At 48.5% G+C, this 14,629-nt stretch overlaps 1 protein-coding gene across 4 annotated transcripts in view; it reads right to left on the minus strand.

Moving 5' to 3' along the window:
• The window catches only part of LOC306962842 (mitogen-activated protein kinase kinase kinase kinase 4), a 92,100-nt gene that overhangs the window by 46,413 nt on the left and 31,058 nt on the right, over nucleotides 1–14,629 (minus strand). For 3 of the 4 annotated variants that reach the window (XM_079556173.1, XM_079556172.1, XM_079556170.1), the window contains exons 6-14: nucleotides 14,371–14,461; nucleotides 13,389–13,519; nucleotides 13,207–13,261; nucleotides 12,870–12,948; nucleotides 12,600–12,772; nucleotides 8,688–8,760; nucleotides 7,957–8,056; nucleotides 7,721–7,819; nucleotides 7,032–7,181 (exon numbers count right to left, since the gene is read on the minus strand). In XM_079556173.1, the coding sequence (XP_079412299.1) occupies nucleotides 7,032–7,181; nucleotides 7,721–7,819; nucleotides 7,957–8,056; nucleotides 8,688–8,760; nucleotides 12,600–12,772; nucleotides 12,870–12,948; nucleotides 13,207–13,261; nucleotides 13,389–13,519; nucleotides 14,371–14,461 (951 nt within the window). The remainder of the gene's footprint in view (nucleotides 1–7,031; nucleotides 7,182–7,720; nucleotides 7,820–7,956; nucleotides 8,057–8,687; nucleotides 8,761–12,599; nucleotides 12,773–12,869; nucleotides 12,949–13,206; nucleotides 13,262–13,388; nucleotides 13,520–14,370; nucleotides 14,462–14,629) is intronic. The other variant, XM_079556171.1, reaches the window with a different exon arrangement.

Genomic DNA, 14,629 nt, shown 5'->3' on the forward strand with positions numbered 1-14,629 from the left:
ACGACAGAACTGTCTTAAAGGAACAGGTGTTTCCAGACTGAGATTCTTACCTGAGCTTAGACGAGTTGATCCGTACCTGTCTGGTCTTTGTGTCCGTGGGAGAGCTCGGTCGCTTCTAACTTCAGCCCGTTTGGAGCCATAGGAATACACTGGGAGAGGCCAAATGCTAACAACATCTTAGGTCTTTGTGAATGACTGAGCGCACACACAAAGACCAGACAGGTGCACATCAACTCGTCTAAGCTCAAGAACAGATCTCAGTGTGGAAACACGGTGGCCTGTTCCTTTAACTCCGGACTTCAGAGTTTCTGACCCACGAAACTCGTTTTACTTACTATAATTGAGTGTTTCAGCTCCCTGTGCACACACTCAGAGAACCGTGGTTACATTCTGTACTCTCACTCGCTCCTCCTGTTCCAAGCCATTTCCTTTGCTACTGGATATTGTTCTAAATATAAAGTATCCGCCTGAATACAAACCTGCAAAATCCTGGAGGCTGTGAAGGGAAATGACAAGCTTTCATTGTAAGCTAGCGACAGGTGAACAAATCTTTGGCACGGCGATAAAGAGTTTGGCACTTCTCATCAGAGGTGGGAGTAAGTCACTAAATGCAAGTCTCGAGTCAAGTCCAACTTAAAACTTAAAAAAAAAAATGAAACAGTCTAAACATGAGCTGCTTTTCCTTGTAGTATGAAATATAAATATAAAATAATATTTTTATTTTTGTCAGTTTTTGGCAGTTTTTCTGTCAGTGGTTCCCCTGTCCTGCCCCGGCCCCTATATACTCGGACTCGCCCCTGCTCAGCCTTCAGTCCCGCTGTCACTGGGCTGTGGCGGATGCGTAAAATAACCTCTAAATGCTGTAAACTTTGTGTGAACGCCTTAAAACATCAAAAAAAAAACAAGATTCCTGTTATTAATCAGCTCTGACATGGTGGTTCTGGAGGCTCCGTCTGCGCTGTAGGTCCAGAACATTGTTTCAAACATTTTCCTGTCCGTAAATCTCCTCCTCTTCACTGTCTTTACAAAACTTTTAATGCAAAGAAACATGTGGTTTTTCCTCCTGTCTTTCGCGCTGTGTTGATCAGAAGTGCTGTGTCGGGAAACCGAACACGCATGTGGATAATCACCATAATGTAAACAAAGATGCGCCGCTTTTACAAATGAATCCTGATCTTTCGACAGTTTCACTCAAATAAATAATAACTATAAAGTCACAGCGAGTCGTTGAGAATCACTGGCCTCAAGTCCAAGTTAAGTCTCGAGTCACAAACACCAAGTCAAGTCAAGTCAAGTCAAGTCTTTTTGGAGCTTTGGTCAAGTCAGTCTCAAGTCCCGAAAATTGCGACTCGAGTCTGACTCAAGTCAAGTCATGTGACTCGAGTCTCCCACCTCTGGTTCTCATGTGTTCGGAAAGGAATAGGTTTGAACATTGTCTGTAAAACAAAAATGGATCCATTTTTTTATGGGTTTTGTATCCTGTCAAAATAAAACCAACAGCATCGACCTGTTCTCAGACTGAACGGTCCCTTTGTCACAGAGTCTTGAGTGGAGTGAACGGTCAACACCAAGATGGCCGCCGCGGAATAGCAGCCCAGTGACGTGAGACAAAGAGGACACACAGAGCTCTATATAGGATACGCCGTTACTATAGAAACCAGACACAAACACAGACGCCGGTCAGCGCCATCGGAGACTCGTCCAGTCACGTTGTTTTGGCTTTAGAAAAGTTACGTCCACAGTTTCAGCTCCGCTTTGTCAACGACGATACAACAATGCAACGAAGCGAGGACGACATGATCAAAACACAATGACTGAAACCTGATGACAAACACAAGGAAGGAGACTTTAGCAGGTCTTAGCTTTCAAATGAGGGAATGTGTAAAATCTGTAAACCTAACCCAGTGAGTAAAAGGTGCTCAGGAAATGCAAAGTAAAGAGATGCAGTAAAGCAGGAATAAGTGACTGTCTCAATACCACTGTTAGATAAATAAAACATGAAGAAGAAAAATGGAAAATGGAAATGTTCAACCTGATAAAACATCTCCAACCTGTTCATTTTCTTCTTTCTTTCTTTAACCCCTTAACTCCCACCTGAACCGAGCACATGTTCTCCAGCTTTACCCCAATCCAAAAGCTTCTGGAAAAAAGGTGTGAAAATAGCAACGAAACTGAGACGAAAACAATGATGGAAATGTGAAAAAAGTGACAAAAATGGACAAAAAAATGACCAAAATGGACAAAAATTTGACGAAAAATTGAGAAAAATTTGACGAAAAATTGAGAAAAAATTGACGAAAAATTGAGAAAAATTTGACGAAAAATTGAGAAAAAATTGACAAAAAATTGAGAAAAATTGGACATAAAAGTGATTAGAATTTGACAAAAAAATGCAAATAATTTGACGAAAAAGTGACAAGAAAGTCACGAAAATTTGACAAAAATGAGACGACTGCCCGACAAAAAAAGTGATGAAAAAAAATCCGATGACGTGAGGAAAAAGATCATTTTAGTTTTGTAGGTCTTAGCTTTCGAATGAGGTGTTACTTGGGCCTACAGGATTTGGGTAAAGCTGACCTGGAGAAAATGCTCTCGGTTCAGGTGGGAGTTAAAGGTTAAGTGCTCACATTTTGACTTTCATTTTGCATCAGAGAAATAAGTTTAAACATTAAAAGGCGTCTTACATGAATAACATTTAGGCAAATATTTGTCTCTGTAAATGACGACTTCAGCATCTGAACATTCAAACAGCAAATGACACTCATACAAACAATAACCTCACTCCTGTCACTCCTGTCACTACCTTTACATCGGCCAATATTACAAACGTCTGTGGGAAACTTTCTCACACAAAAGATACTTCTCTGAAACTCCACATAAACATCACAGGACGCCACAGTTCCACGTCCTCCTCTGCATTTCTGAATCAACTGGTCCTGCAGGGTTCGTCAACATTAACACCTTTTCTAACCCGGTCAAACAACAAACTAGTCTTTAAAACCTGAAAACACTGAGTCCTGGGAGTAAACGGCCTCTGCAGGGACGACTTTAGAGTAAAAACAAACTCCTCTTTATGAAACCTTTCAGCTGTTCGACCAACAAACAACCAGCAAACACCAGCAGAGCCTGAGAGCACCCACGAACACCACAGATAACCCACAGATAACCCACAGATAACCCAGTGAAACGCTCCTGTTCTGACCTGGTCTGAGCGCCCCGTCCCGCTCTGTTCTCCGGTTGTTCTCCGCTCTGTTCTCCGCCCTGTTCTCCGGTCTGAGGAGAACTCCTGTCTTTAATGACGACGCTCGGGGCCGGTCGCTCAGAGGTGAGACTTAATTATTAAATCAGCCCACGCCCCGAACCTGAATATTTCATAACGACCTGGTTTGATTTATGCGTCTCTTAAAATACCTCCAGAAAAAGACACTTCAGATTCTCAGGCTCACGAGTCTTTCAAAATAATCACAATCATCGACGAGACGAGACTTTTTCATGATTTCAACTTGTAAACATTCACTGTTTACTCTTTTCTTCTTATTATTATTATTATTATTGTTATTAGAGCACAACAAACAAATGATCTCCATTGTGTAACTGATGACCAACATCCCTCTGTGCCTTTGTCTTTGTCAGAGCAGGATTTACTCTCACGGACGATTAATCAGTTAAAACACAACATGTACGACTCCTGCAGTGACACTTACGGCCTCTAGGGGCAGGAGTTACTTAGTCCTGCTTTAGCAGCTTCTGCGTCGGTTTCCTCTACCACTAAAAACATGTACACTAGGACAGGATGAGTGAGAGTGTCTGAGAGCACATGGTCCCGAATATATGGATGGTCCAGCTCTGGCAACAGCATTAAAGAGCAAAGACACCAGATGAAACCTCCCCATGGCCCCCAGTGCTCCAGCAGGGGGTAATATTCCAGTCTGGTGCGGTCTGTAGGAGGTGAAGCTTGGGCTGCTGGACAGAACAGAGGTCAGTGCCAAAGGGCCCAATGTCCTGGCTCTTTCCTCAGACCTTCTCCCCAGAGGACAGGCCTGAGGAGGCTCCTCAGCAGCTGGACTCTGAGGAGGAGAACCCTGGCCTGGGACGTGGAGGAGCTGATCCTCATCCCGGCTCAGACCAGAGCAGCTGAAGGTCCGGATCTGATGAAGCCACTGCTGCACTTTACTCATTCAAACTGATCATGAAAAGTGAAGATCTGCCTGATCGATCCGGGTTTTCCTTCTTCCGTGTTCCGTGTGTTCCGTTAGCTCCAGTTCTGGTCAAACTGTGGCACTCCAGGATCTCCACATTATACTCCTTTTTTCAACCAAAGATAAAAGTTTCTGAATCAGAAAATGAGCTTGTGGCGTCTCATCAGAGCTGATCTCCTGAGGTCCATCACACTTTCATATGTCCGTCTGCAGCAGGAGGAACCGTCACAGAAGATCTCAGATCATCAGAGCTTCAGTTTGTCACGTCGAGGTCAGAGCCTCATAATTACTACAAACTGAACTAAGATGGCCCCTCCTTGAACCGCCACCTTAACGTGGTGGAGGGGTTTGAGCACCCGAATGATCCTAGGAGCTCTGTTGTCGGGGGCTTTGTGCCCCTGGTAGGGTCTCCCATGGCAAACAGGTCCTAGGTGACGGGTCAGACAAAGAGCGGTTCAGAAGCCCCTTATGAGAGACCGACAGGCCCGGTTAGAACCATGAGGCCGTCCTCCCGTGGACCCACCACCTGCAGGAGAAGCCATAAGGGCTGGTGCAATGTGATTTGGGCAACTCCAACAGCTGCCCCCACGACCCGGCAACGGACAAGTGGAAGAAGATGGATGGATGGATGGATGGATGAACTAAGATGGCAAATGTGCAAATGAACAACGGCTCAGTCTTTGTAACAGGGAAACATGTGTTAAAGACTTACATGTCAAACGTTTGCTGGAGGTAAAGTCAGAACTATTTTCTGTGGTGAAATTGAATATCTTATTTCGAGCCGTATGAACAAAACTACACGGACAGAGTTTTAGAACAAACTCAGAGACAAAGGTTCAGGCGGGATCTGTCCCACAGCTTTAATACAACGTCCTCCTTTACCCCAGAACTGGAGACTAGAGGAAACGGTAAATCAACTCATCAGGCCCATCAGGCCCAAAGTGCTTTACAGTGAAGACCCAGCCCCTCCCTCACACACCAGAGCATCACACACTATCAGGAGGGAAGTGTCTGGCCCAAGGACACCACGACAGCGTGCATGTGCGGGAGCTGGGATTCGAACCCACGACCCTCCAGTCACGAGACGACCCGCTCTACCACGGGTTTATTCCAGAGGGATTTGGATGGAGCTTCAGGACAACCTGGACTTTCATAATGAACACGTTCTAGTTTGAGGTTTTAAAGGATGTAAAAAAAGTTATAACAGAAACACCAAAGAAACATTTAGGCAGATTTTTTTTTTTACACATTTTGAGTTCTAAAAAAGGTCGATAACATGTATAACGAAATGTATGCACATGAAATCTGTCTCCAGGGCCCTGTGGACCAAGGAGCAGCATTATTTCACCGGCTTTAGCACATTATTTACATATGTTTACCGGTGTAAGACAGAAGGGGGCGCTGCTACTGGAGAACTGGAGAACGTCATCCCGCTGCACCTGCAGCTCTGACCCTCGTCTTTCCCTTTTACTGATTAAAGACGATCATGGAAAGTGAAGAGAGTTCTGCCCGGTTTCATCCATCCATTTCTCCTCTTTATCCGGGGCCGGACTTCCCGATCCCGAACACCTCCTCCAGCTGTTCTGGCCCCGAGGCCACACCTCCTCCAGCTGTTCTGACCTCGAGGCCACACCTCCTCCAGCTGTTCTGGCCCCGAGGCCACACCTCCTCCAGCTGTTCTGCCCCCGAGGCCACACCTCCTCCAGCTGTTCTGGCCCCGAGGCCACACCTCCTCCAGCTGTTCTGACCCCGAGGCCACACCTCCTCCAGCTGTTCTGGCCCCGAGGCCACACCTCCTCCAGCTGTTCTGACCTCGAGGCCACACCTCCTCCAGCTGTTCTGCCCCCGAGGCCACACCTCCTCCAGCTGTTCTGGCCCCGAGGCCACACCTCCTCCAGCTGTTCTGACCTCGAGGCCACACCTCCTCCAGCTGTTCTGGCCCCGAGGCCACACCTCCTCCAGCTGTTCTGGCCCCGAGGCCACACCTCCTCCAGCTGTTCTGACCTCGAGGCCACACCTCCTCCAGCTGTTCTGGCCCCGAGGCCACACCTCCTCCAGCTGTTCTGCCCCCGAGGCCACACCTCCTCCAGCTGTTCTGGCCCCGAGGCCACACCTCCTCCAGCTGTTCTGACCCCGAGGCCACACCTCCTCCAGCTGTTCTGGCCCCGAGGCCACACCTCCTCCAGCTGTTCTGACCTCGAGGCCACACCTCCTCCAGCTGTTCTGGCCCCGAGGCCACACCTCCTCCAGCTGTTCTGGCCCCGAGGCCACACCTCCTCCAGCTGTTCTGACCTCGAGGCCACACCTCCTCCAGCTGTTCTGGCCCCGAGGCCACACCTCCTCCAGCTGTTCTGCCCCCGAGGCCACACCTCCTCCAGCTGTTCTGGCCCCGAGGCCACACCTCCTCCAGCTGTTCTGACCCCGAGGCCACACCTCCTCCAGCTGTTCTGACCCCGAGGCGACACCAGGCCGGCTCGGAGACATAGTCCCACCACCGTGTCCTGGGTCCACGAGGCCTTGTCCCACTAGGACATGCCTGGAACACCTCCCGCGGGAGGCGACCAGGAGGTATCCGGAACAGATGAGCCACCTCAGCTGCTCCTTTAGACATGAAGGAGCAGCGACTCTACTCCGGTTAATACTGACTTATTACTGACGGTTAATAAGTATTAATAATCATCAGTAACCTGAGTAAGTGATTATTAACACTTATTAACCTCTTAACCCCCGCCTGAACCTGCACATGTCCTACAGTTCAGCTTTACCCAAATCTAAAAGCTCAGTGTTTGTGACGTGATGATATAAACACTGTAAAGGGAGTCTCTCTCTCACCTGCCCACGGTCCCCGAGCCGCTTCACTGGCTCCGGTTTGGGGGAAATCCGCTCCTGGTTTTGGTTGAGTCCAGAGTCCGGGTCCTGGAGGCGGATCTCCTGAAGCTCCGCCCACTGGAAGCCCGAGTTTTCCAGGTGTCGCCTCTGCTGCTGAAACACCAGAGACGAGAGAGAACGAGAGAACCCGGGGTTTATTCACCTGCCCTGACCCCAACTAGTACACAAACAAACTAATAAACTAATACACAAATACACAAATACACAAATACACAAATACACAAATAAACAAATAAACTAATAAACTAATAAACGGTGGTTCACTTCTGAAAGTTTGTTCTCGCTCTCTTCATTTTGTAAAGGAGGAGTTTGGTTCTGGTCCAATCAGGTCTTACTGTCTCCTCTCTTTGCAATCTCTTACAGACCATCACTTTAATCTCTTGCCTTTTCTCACAAGCACATTTCCTCCAGTACAGCTTTACCCAAATCTAAAAGCTTCTGCCCTGGAGCCCACAGGCCAGGACACGCCTCATTTCAAAGCCACAAAACTGACTTCTTCATCGTCACTTTTCTGTTGTTTTTTTGTCTCGTTTTTGTCGCTGTTTTGACGCTTTTTCTTTTCGAGAAGCTCTTAGATTTGGGTAAAGGTGAGGCTTCAGTAACTTCCCGCTGGATAAGTAAGAGCTCCTCACGTCCTGGATCCGCTGCCGCTGCTCGTGCTGCTGCTGGAGCCTCGTCTGCCGCTCGGACGCCAGCTGGACTTTGTATCGCTCCTGATCGGACGCCACGGCCTGGACGGCAGGGACACAGAGACGTTTACAGACTCCCCGCCCCCATGTCCCCCATGTCCCCGCCCCCATGTCCCCCATGTCCCCGCCCCCATGTCCCTCTGTCCCCGCCCCCATGTCCCCCTGTCCCCGCCCCTCACCTGCTGCCGGAGCTGTCCCGCCGCCTGTCCCCCGTCCTCCGTCTGCAGCCGGAGGAACTCCCTCCTCAGAGTCCACTCTCCGGGAACGTTGACGATGGAGCTGTGAGGAGGAAACACTGCTTTATGAGCCGTGTGGACTGACGACATGTGACCAGTGTGGGCGGCTCCATCTGCTGCCACAGAAGGACTAATGACATAACACCTGAATACATTAGGAAGCGCTCGGCCCGGAACTAATCTGGGAGCAAAGCGGAGCAGACGAGGGACGAAGGCTCCGGAGCAGAGCAGATGAAGCACATGAACAGAGACATGAAGAGACTGAGGAGAGTCCCACACGAGGGAGGACGTGGAACAAAAACAGTGTCAGACCAGATGAAGCACATGAACAGAGACATGAACAGAGACTGAGGAGACTGAGGTGAGTCCCACACGTGAGCGAGGACATGGAACAGAGACAGTGTCAGAGCAGATGAAGCACATGAACAGAGACATGAAGAGACTGAGGAGAGTCCCACACGTGAGCGAGGACATGGAACAGAGACAGTGTCAGAGCAGATGAAGCACATGAACAGAGACATGAAGAGACTGAGGAGAGTCCCACACGTGAGCGAGGACATGGAACATAAAACAGTGTCACTGGTCTGGTCCGTCTGGACTCCCGGCCCCGCAGTCGCTCATTACAAATGCATGAGCGCTCTGTCCTGATCCCTCGTGTTTGGTCGGACGTTTACCTGGGCTCTCCTTCCTCCTCCGTGACCTCGTCCTCCTCGTCCTCGCTGCCGCTGTACTCGTACTCCGGCCCCTCTGCCAGAAAACACACTTCAGTCACAGCTTCTTACAAACTTTATACAGAAAGGTGTTCCCAAAGTCATTGTGGGATCTTGATCAATGGGGTCAGACGAGGGGGGGGGGATACTCTCTGTCCGGCCTCATCTCTGCACCGAACACTGTGCAGCTGAAAATGAAGATATTCTATGTTTTGGTACGAATGTTTGCTGTAACTGGGTCGACTTCACCCCGGGGGGACTCGGACCGAGGGGTCAGTCTGTCAGTGTGGTTTCACCAAAACATCTAAAAAACGGATAGAGTCAGGTTTACATCTATGGTTTTATTATGTTGATGAATTAGATACAAAGATTTTCTCTGCGTGGATTTAAAATGTTGTTAAATTGAAAGAATTGTAATAATTAAATGTCCTTGTTTTCTGGGCTGAATAACTCAGTTCTTTCTGAGCGTTTTAAACCTGTTTTCACTGAGCGTTCAGAGATGAGGCCCAGATGGAGCCACTGTTTCCTCTTTCCTTCCTCTGTGAGTTTAACGCTGCTGCATCTGCGTCAGGTCTGAGCAGAACCCGCTCTTTGACAGGGTCTGTAATCACAATCTCTTTCTCCCACTGCGAATGATCAGAAATATGATTAAAACCATAAGAGCAACTTCCTATTGACAGAGCTGGCCTGAGAATGAACTCTGACCTGAGAACAGCTGATAGACTCTCATGAACAGTCCTTAACCTCTTAACTCCCGCCTGAACCGAGAGCATTTTCTCCAGTTCAGCTTTACCCAAATCCTGTAGGCCAGTGTAACGCCTCATCTGAAAGCAACAAAACTAAATTGATCTTTTTCCTCACGTCATCAGATTTGTTTTCATCACTTTTTTAATAAGTAATAAATAAATCTGAAATCATCGTCATTGGTCCCAAATCACTCCTCCCCTCCTCCCAAGACTTCAATCTCTCCATCGATGGCCACACAGTAACCACCTCTCCCCAGATCCCAAATCTTGGTTTCATTTTCGACCCCACACTCACATTCAAGCCCCACATCCGCCAGATCACCAAAACTGCCTTTTTCCACCTACATAACATTACTCGCCTCCGCCCCACCCTCTCCACATCTGCTGCTGAAACACTGATCCATGCATTCATTACATCCAGACTCGACTACTGCAACAGCCTCCTGTACGGTCTCCCCTCCTCTGATTTACAAAAACTGCAATATGTTCAAAACTCTGCCGCCCGCCTCCTCACCCACACCCGCTCCAGAGACCACATCACCCCCGTCCTCCAACAGCTTCACTGGCTCCCCATACAACAGCGCATCCACTACAAAGTTCTGCTCATCACCTACAAAGCACTCAACAACCTGGCCCCCCCATACCTCACAGACCTCCTACAACGCCACCGCCCATCCCGTCGCCTCCGCTCTGCCGACTTAAACCTCCTCAAACCCATCACCAAATCAAAGCACCGAACCCTGGGGGACCGAGCCTTCGCCATCGCCGCCCCCGCCCTCTGGAACTCACTCCCCATCCACATCAGAAACTCAGACTCACTGGCCACCTACAAAAAACTGCTCAAAACACACCTGTTTCAGCTCAGCTACAACCAACAATAGCTCTGCCATCTTTGTTTGTCTGTCTCACTTGTAAAGCGTCTTTGTGTTTCCTGAAAAGCGCTATATAAGACCTATGTGTTATTATTATTTTTTGTTTTGTTGCGCAGTCGTCTCATTTTTGTCAAATTTTCGTGACTTTTTTGTCACTTTTTTGTCACTTTTTTGTCAGTTTTTTCTCAGTTTTGTCACATTTTCATCCTTGTTTTCGTCTCAGTTTTGTCGCTATTTTCACACCTTTTTTCCAGGAGCTTTTGGATTGGGGTAAAGCTGGAGAGAATGTGCTCAGTTCAGGTGGGAGTGAAGGGGTTAAACAGCACATGTGTGAGCCGGGTTAGCATTAGCGTCTGTCAGTTAGCGGCTTGGGTTTGTTTCACTGAGCGTGAAGAGTCGCCTGTGCTGAAGTGCTTTGGACCGTGATGAAACCATCCCACAAAAATGAGAAAAATCAGATTGTAAGACCGTCTAATATCGTCCCATCGCCCAGACCGAGCTCAAAAAACTGTTTTCCAAATAAAAAAGAACAGAGAACACAACTCTTACACTCGGCAGAAATCTACATTGAATACTCTTTGTTTACAGTTTTAACAGGGGTACAATTTGCATATTAAACATTTTGAAAATATTTTGTCCATTTGTCCCACCTCGAGAAATAAAGTTTAGCCTGTAGCCTCAGCATAAAAGTCAATCTTTCCATGTGGTGGGTCTCCTCAACCACCTGCAGCCAGTCCTCGACCGTTGGTGAAGCAACTTGAAGCCATTTCCTTGTAATTGCCTTTTTCGCTGTGACAATTAAATTTTGTATTGAATATTTATCCTTGGTTGTCAAGTCAATCGGAAGATCTCCAAAGTATAATGCTAACATTGTTTGAGGAATCCTAAAAGCTACAATTTCTTCTATTTTTTGACCAACTTCAGTCCAAAAAAGTCTTAATTTTGTGCAAAGAATGTGAGTGTGATGTGCCTCCTCCTCTCCACAGCCCCTCCAGCATGATGAACTACGTGAGTTAATACCCGTTTGTTGCTTAGGGGTCACAAAGAAACGTATCATGTTTTTCCAGCAAAATTCACGCCAGGAAGCTGAACTCGACGTAGAGTCAACGGTTTCACAAATATTATCCCATTGATCATTAGTTATGTCCGACTTCATTTCTTTCTCCCATCTTTTTTTAATATAATCTGTACCCGCTACTGTTAATCAGATTTTTGTATAGTTTGGATTGTTCGATTTACTTCCTTTGGAGTAAGTTTGTGTAATTAAATTAATTATTATGTTTAGTTTTGGGGTATCCATTTTTTGCAATGTTGATGATAAATACTGCCTTAATTGTAGATATCTGAAGAAATCGTTTGATTCCAAGTTATGTAAGTGTTTAAAACAACTGCCGTGGATCACCTGACCTTAAGGCCACCCCCACTGGTCAGAGGACACGTCCAGTTTGTGTTCGGTCCTTTGGTTTAAGTCATGAAGAGCCTCATCTTTGTCCCTCTTCTTTAAGGTGTGGTCCAGGTGGTCCTTCAGCAGGATGTGTGTTCATGAGGAGCCTCACCTTTGTCTCTCTTCTTGCGGGTGCGGTCCAGGTGGTCCTTCAGCAGGATGTGTGTTCATGAGGAGCCTCACCTTTGTCTCTCTTCTTGCGGGTGTGGTCCAGGTGGTCCTTCAGCAGGATGTGTGTTCATGTAGAGCCTCACCTTTGTCTCTCTTCTTTAAGGTGTGGTCCAGGTGGTCCATCAGCAGGATGTGTGTGAGGAGCCTCACCTTTGTCTCTCTTCTTTAAGGTGTGGTCCAGGTGGTCCTTCAGCAGGATGTGTGTTCATGTAGAGCCTCACCTTTGTCTCTCTTCTTTAAGGTGTGGTCCAGGTGGTCCATCAGCAGGATGTGTGTGAGGAGCCTCACCTTTGTCTCTCTTCTTTAAGGTGTGGTCCAGGTGGTCCTTCAGCAGGATGTGTGTTCATGTAGAGCCTCACCTTTGTCCCTCTTCTTGCGGGTGCGGTCCAGGTGGTCCTTCAGCAGGATGTGTGTTCATGTAGAGCCTCACCTTTGTCCCTCTTCTTGCGGGTGCGGTCCAGGTGGTCCTTCAGCAGGATGTGTGTTCATGTAGAGCCTCACCTTTGTCTCTCTTCTTTAAGGTGTGGTCCAGGTGGTCCTTCAGCAGGATGTGTGTTCATGAGGAGCCTCACCTTTGTCCCTCTTCTTGCGGGTGCGGTCCAGGTGGTCCTTCAGCAGGATGTGTGTTCATGAGGAGCCTCACCTTTGTCCCTCTTCTTGCGGGTGCGGTCCAGGTGGTCCTTCAGCAGGATGCGCGTCTGCCGCTCGTTGCTGAGGTCCCGGATGAAGGCGTGGCGCAGCAGGGCGTCGGTCGTGGGGCGGTGCCGGTGGTTCTTCACCAAACAGCCGTCCACGAACGACAGGAAACGCTTGGACCTGCGGCGGGACGGGGGAGGGTCAAAGGTCTGCGGGGGGACGGTCAAAGGTCAAAGGTCAAAGGGCGGGGTCAGCCGGGGCGTGGGCGGGGACTCACCACTTCCTGGACTTGAGTCTGGGCGGTGGGTTTCGGGGGATGAGGAACAGGGCTCTCATGGGGTGCATGTCACACAGAGCTGCAAGAAGCACAGGTTCATGAGACACAGGCTGTGTCCGAATGTCCACCCTCGTCCCTGAGCCCACACTCACTACAGAGGCCCGCACTATATAGTGACTATATAGTGACTATAGTGACTATATAGTCACTGACTATATAGTGACTATATAGTGACTATAGTGACTATATAGTGACTATAGTGACTATATAAGGGATAGTGTGGACATTCGGACACAGCCACAGAGACGAAAGACCAGGGGACAGTGTGTGGACTCACGAGGAGCTCCTTCTGCCATCTCCAGCGCCGTGATGCCCAGAGACCACAGGTCGCTCTGACGAGGGGGGGAAACACAGGAAACACGATTAGTCTTAAAGGCCTTTCAAATGAGGCGTGACTCTGGCCTAAGGGCTGGAGGCTCCGCTCGAGATTTAGATTTGGGTAAAGCTGAGCTGCTGTACCCGGTAGTCGTACGTGGCCTCCGGGTTCTCGTCGCAGGCGATGACCTCCGGGGCCATCCAGTACGGCGTCCCGATGAAGGTGTTCCTGCGGCCCACGGTGCGGTCCAGCTGCGCCGACACGCCGAAGTCCACTGGGCAGAGACGGGTCAGGGTGTTCACACAAACATATCAGGCTTTATCACACGCTAAGAACCTCCAGAAACACGGATACCAGGCTTTATCACACGCTAAGAACCTCGAGAAACACGGATACCAGGCTTTATCACACGCTAAGAACCTCGAGGCTGATACAGGCAGACTGAATATCGTGATGAACGACACAATAACAGCTCCACACACAAATGTAAGAGATGGAGACGATGGAGACGCCCCCCCCCCCCCCTCTGTCTGTGGTGCCAACAGCCTGGAACGATTCACCACAGACCCGGCTCCAGGGAAACCCCGGGGGCCGAGGGGGGCGGCTCTAAACCCGGCCACACTCCTGAGGGGGGGTCACTGTGCTCCAATTCATACACTTTTATAAAAGTGAATGCTACTGTAATGTATCGAGTCCATTCCAGTTGATCCCAGATTCAAGCTTTTCCCATTTTTTACCTTGTTTTTTTTTACAAAATGACCAGGACTCATTTCTAACTTTCATCTGAACATCTGCCTCGTCTTTGTCTCAGACTCTCACGAAGAGAGTCCAGTATTTCCATGATCTGGACATCTCTTAACTTGCTGTAACTGAACTTACTGTAAACCTCTGAGGTCCACGTGGTCTTCAACTAAACTAAATAAAAACTGACGATTAAAGGAGAACATCAGCACATTGTCTGTACTGGCAATGACCGTCTGTGTATGTATTTCAACTAATACTCTTCTACTTTTTCACATCTGAGGCTCAGGACCTCCTGGACCTCATGACCTCAGGACCTCCTGGAGGCTGTGGTCCATCTCTGACCTCAGAATCCTGAACACAGACACATAACTGAGTGCGTACCGAGCTTGACCTCCGCGTTCTCCGTCAGCAGGACGTTCTGGCCCTTGATGTCCCGGTGGATCACGTGGTGCTGGTGGAGATGGGACAGGCCCTGGAGCAAAGAGAGGACACATGAGACGAGGACAGGGTTGAAGTTGAGGGAGAAACTGAACACCACTTAATATACTCAGGCTAAACAATATATTGTCCATTGTTAAAATGGGCAAAGTCTTAGTTTTTCTAATGTAATTGAATGTGATCTGTATCTTGTGTTTTTGTA

This window comes from Gobius niger (assembly GCF_951799975.1).
Source record: "Gobius niger genome assembly, chromosome: 5".
Taxonomy (NCBI): Eukaryota; Metazoa; Chordata; class Actinopteri; order Gobiiformes; family Gobiidae; genus Gobius; species Gobius niger.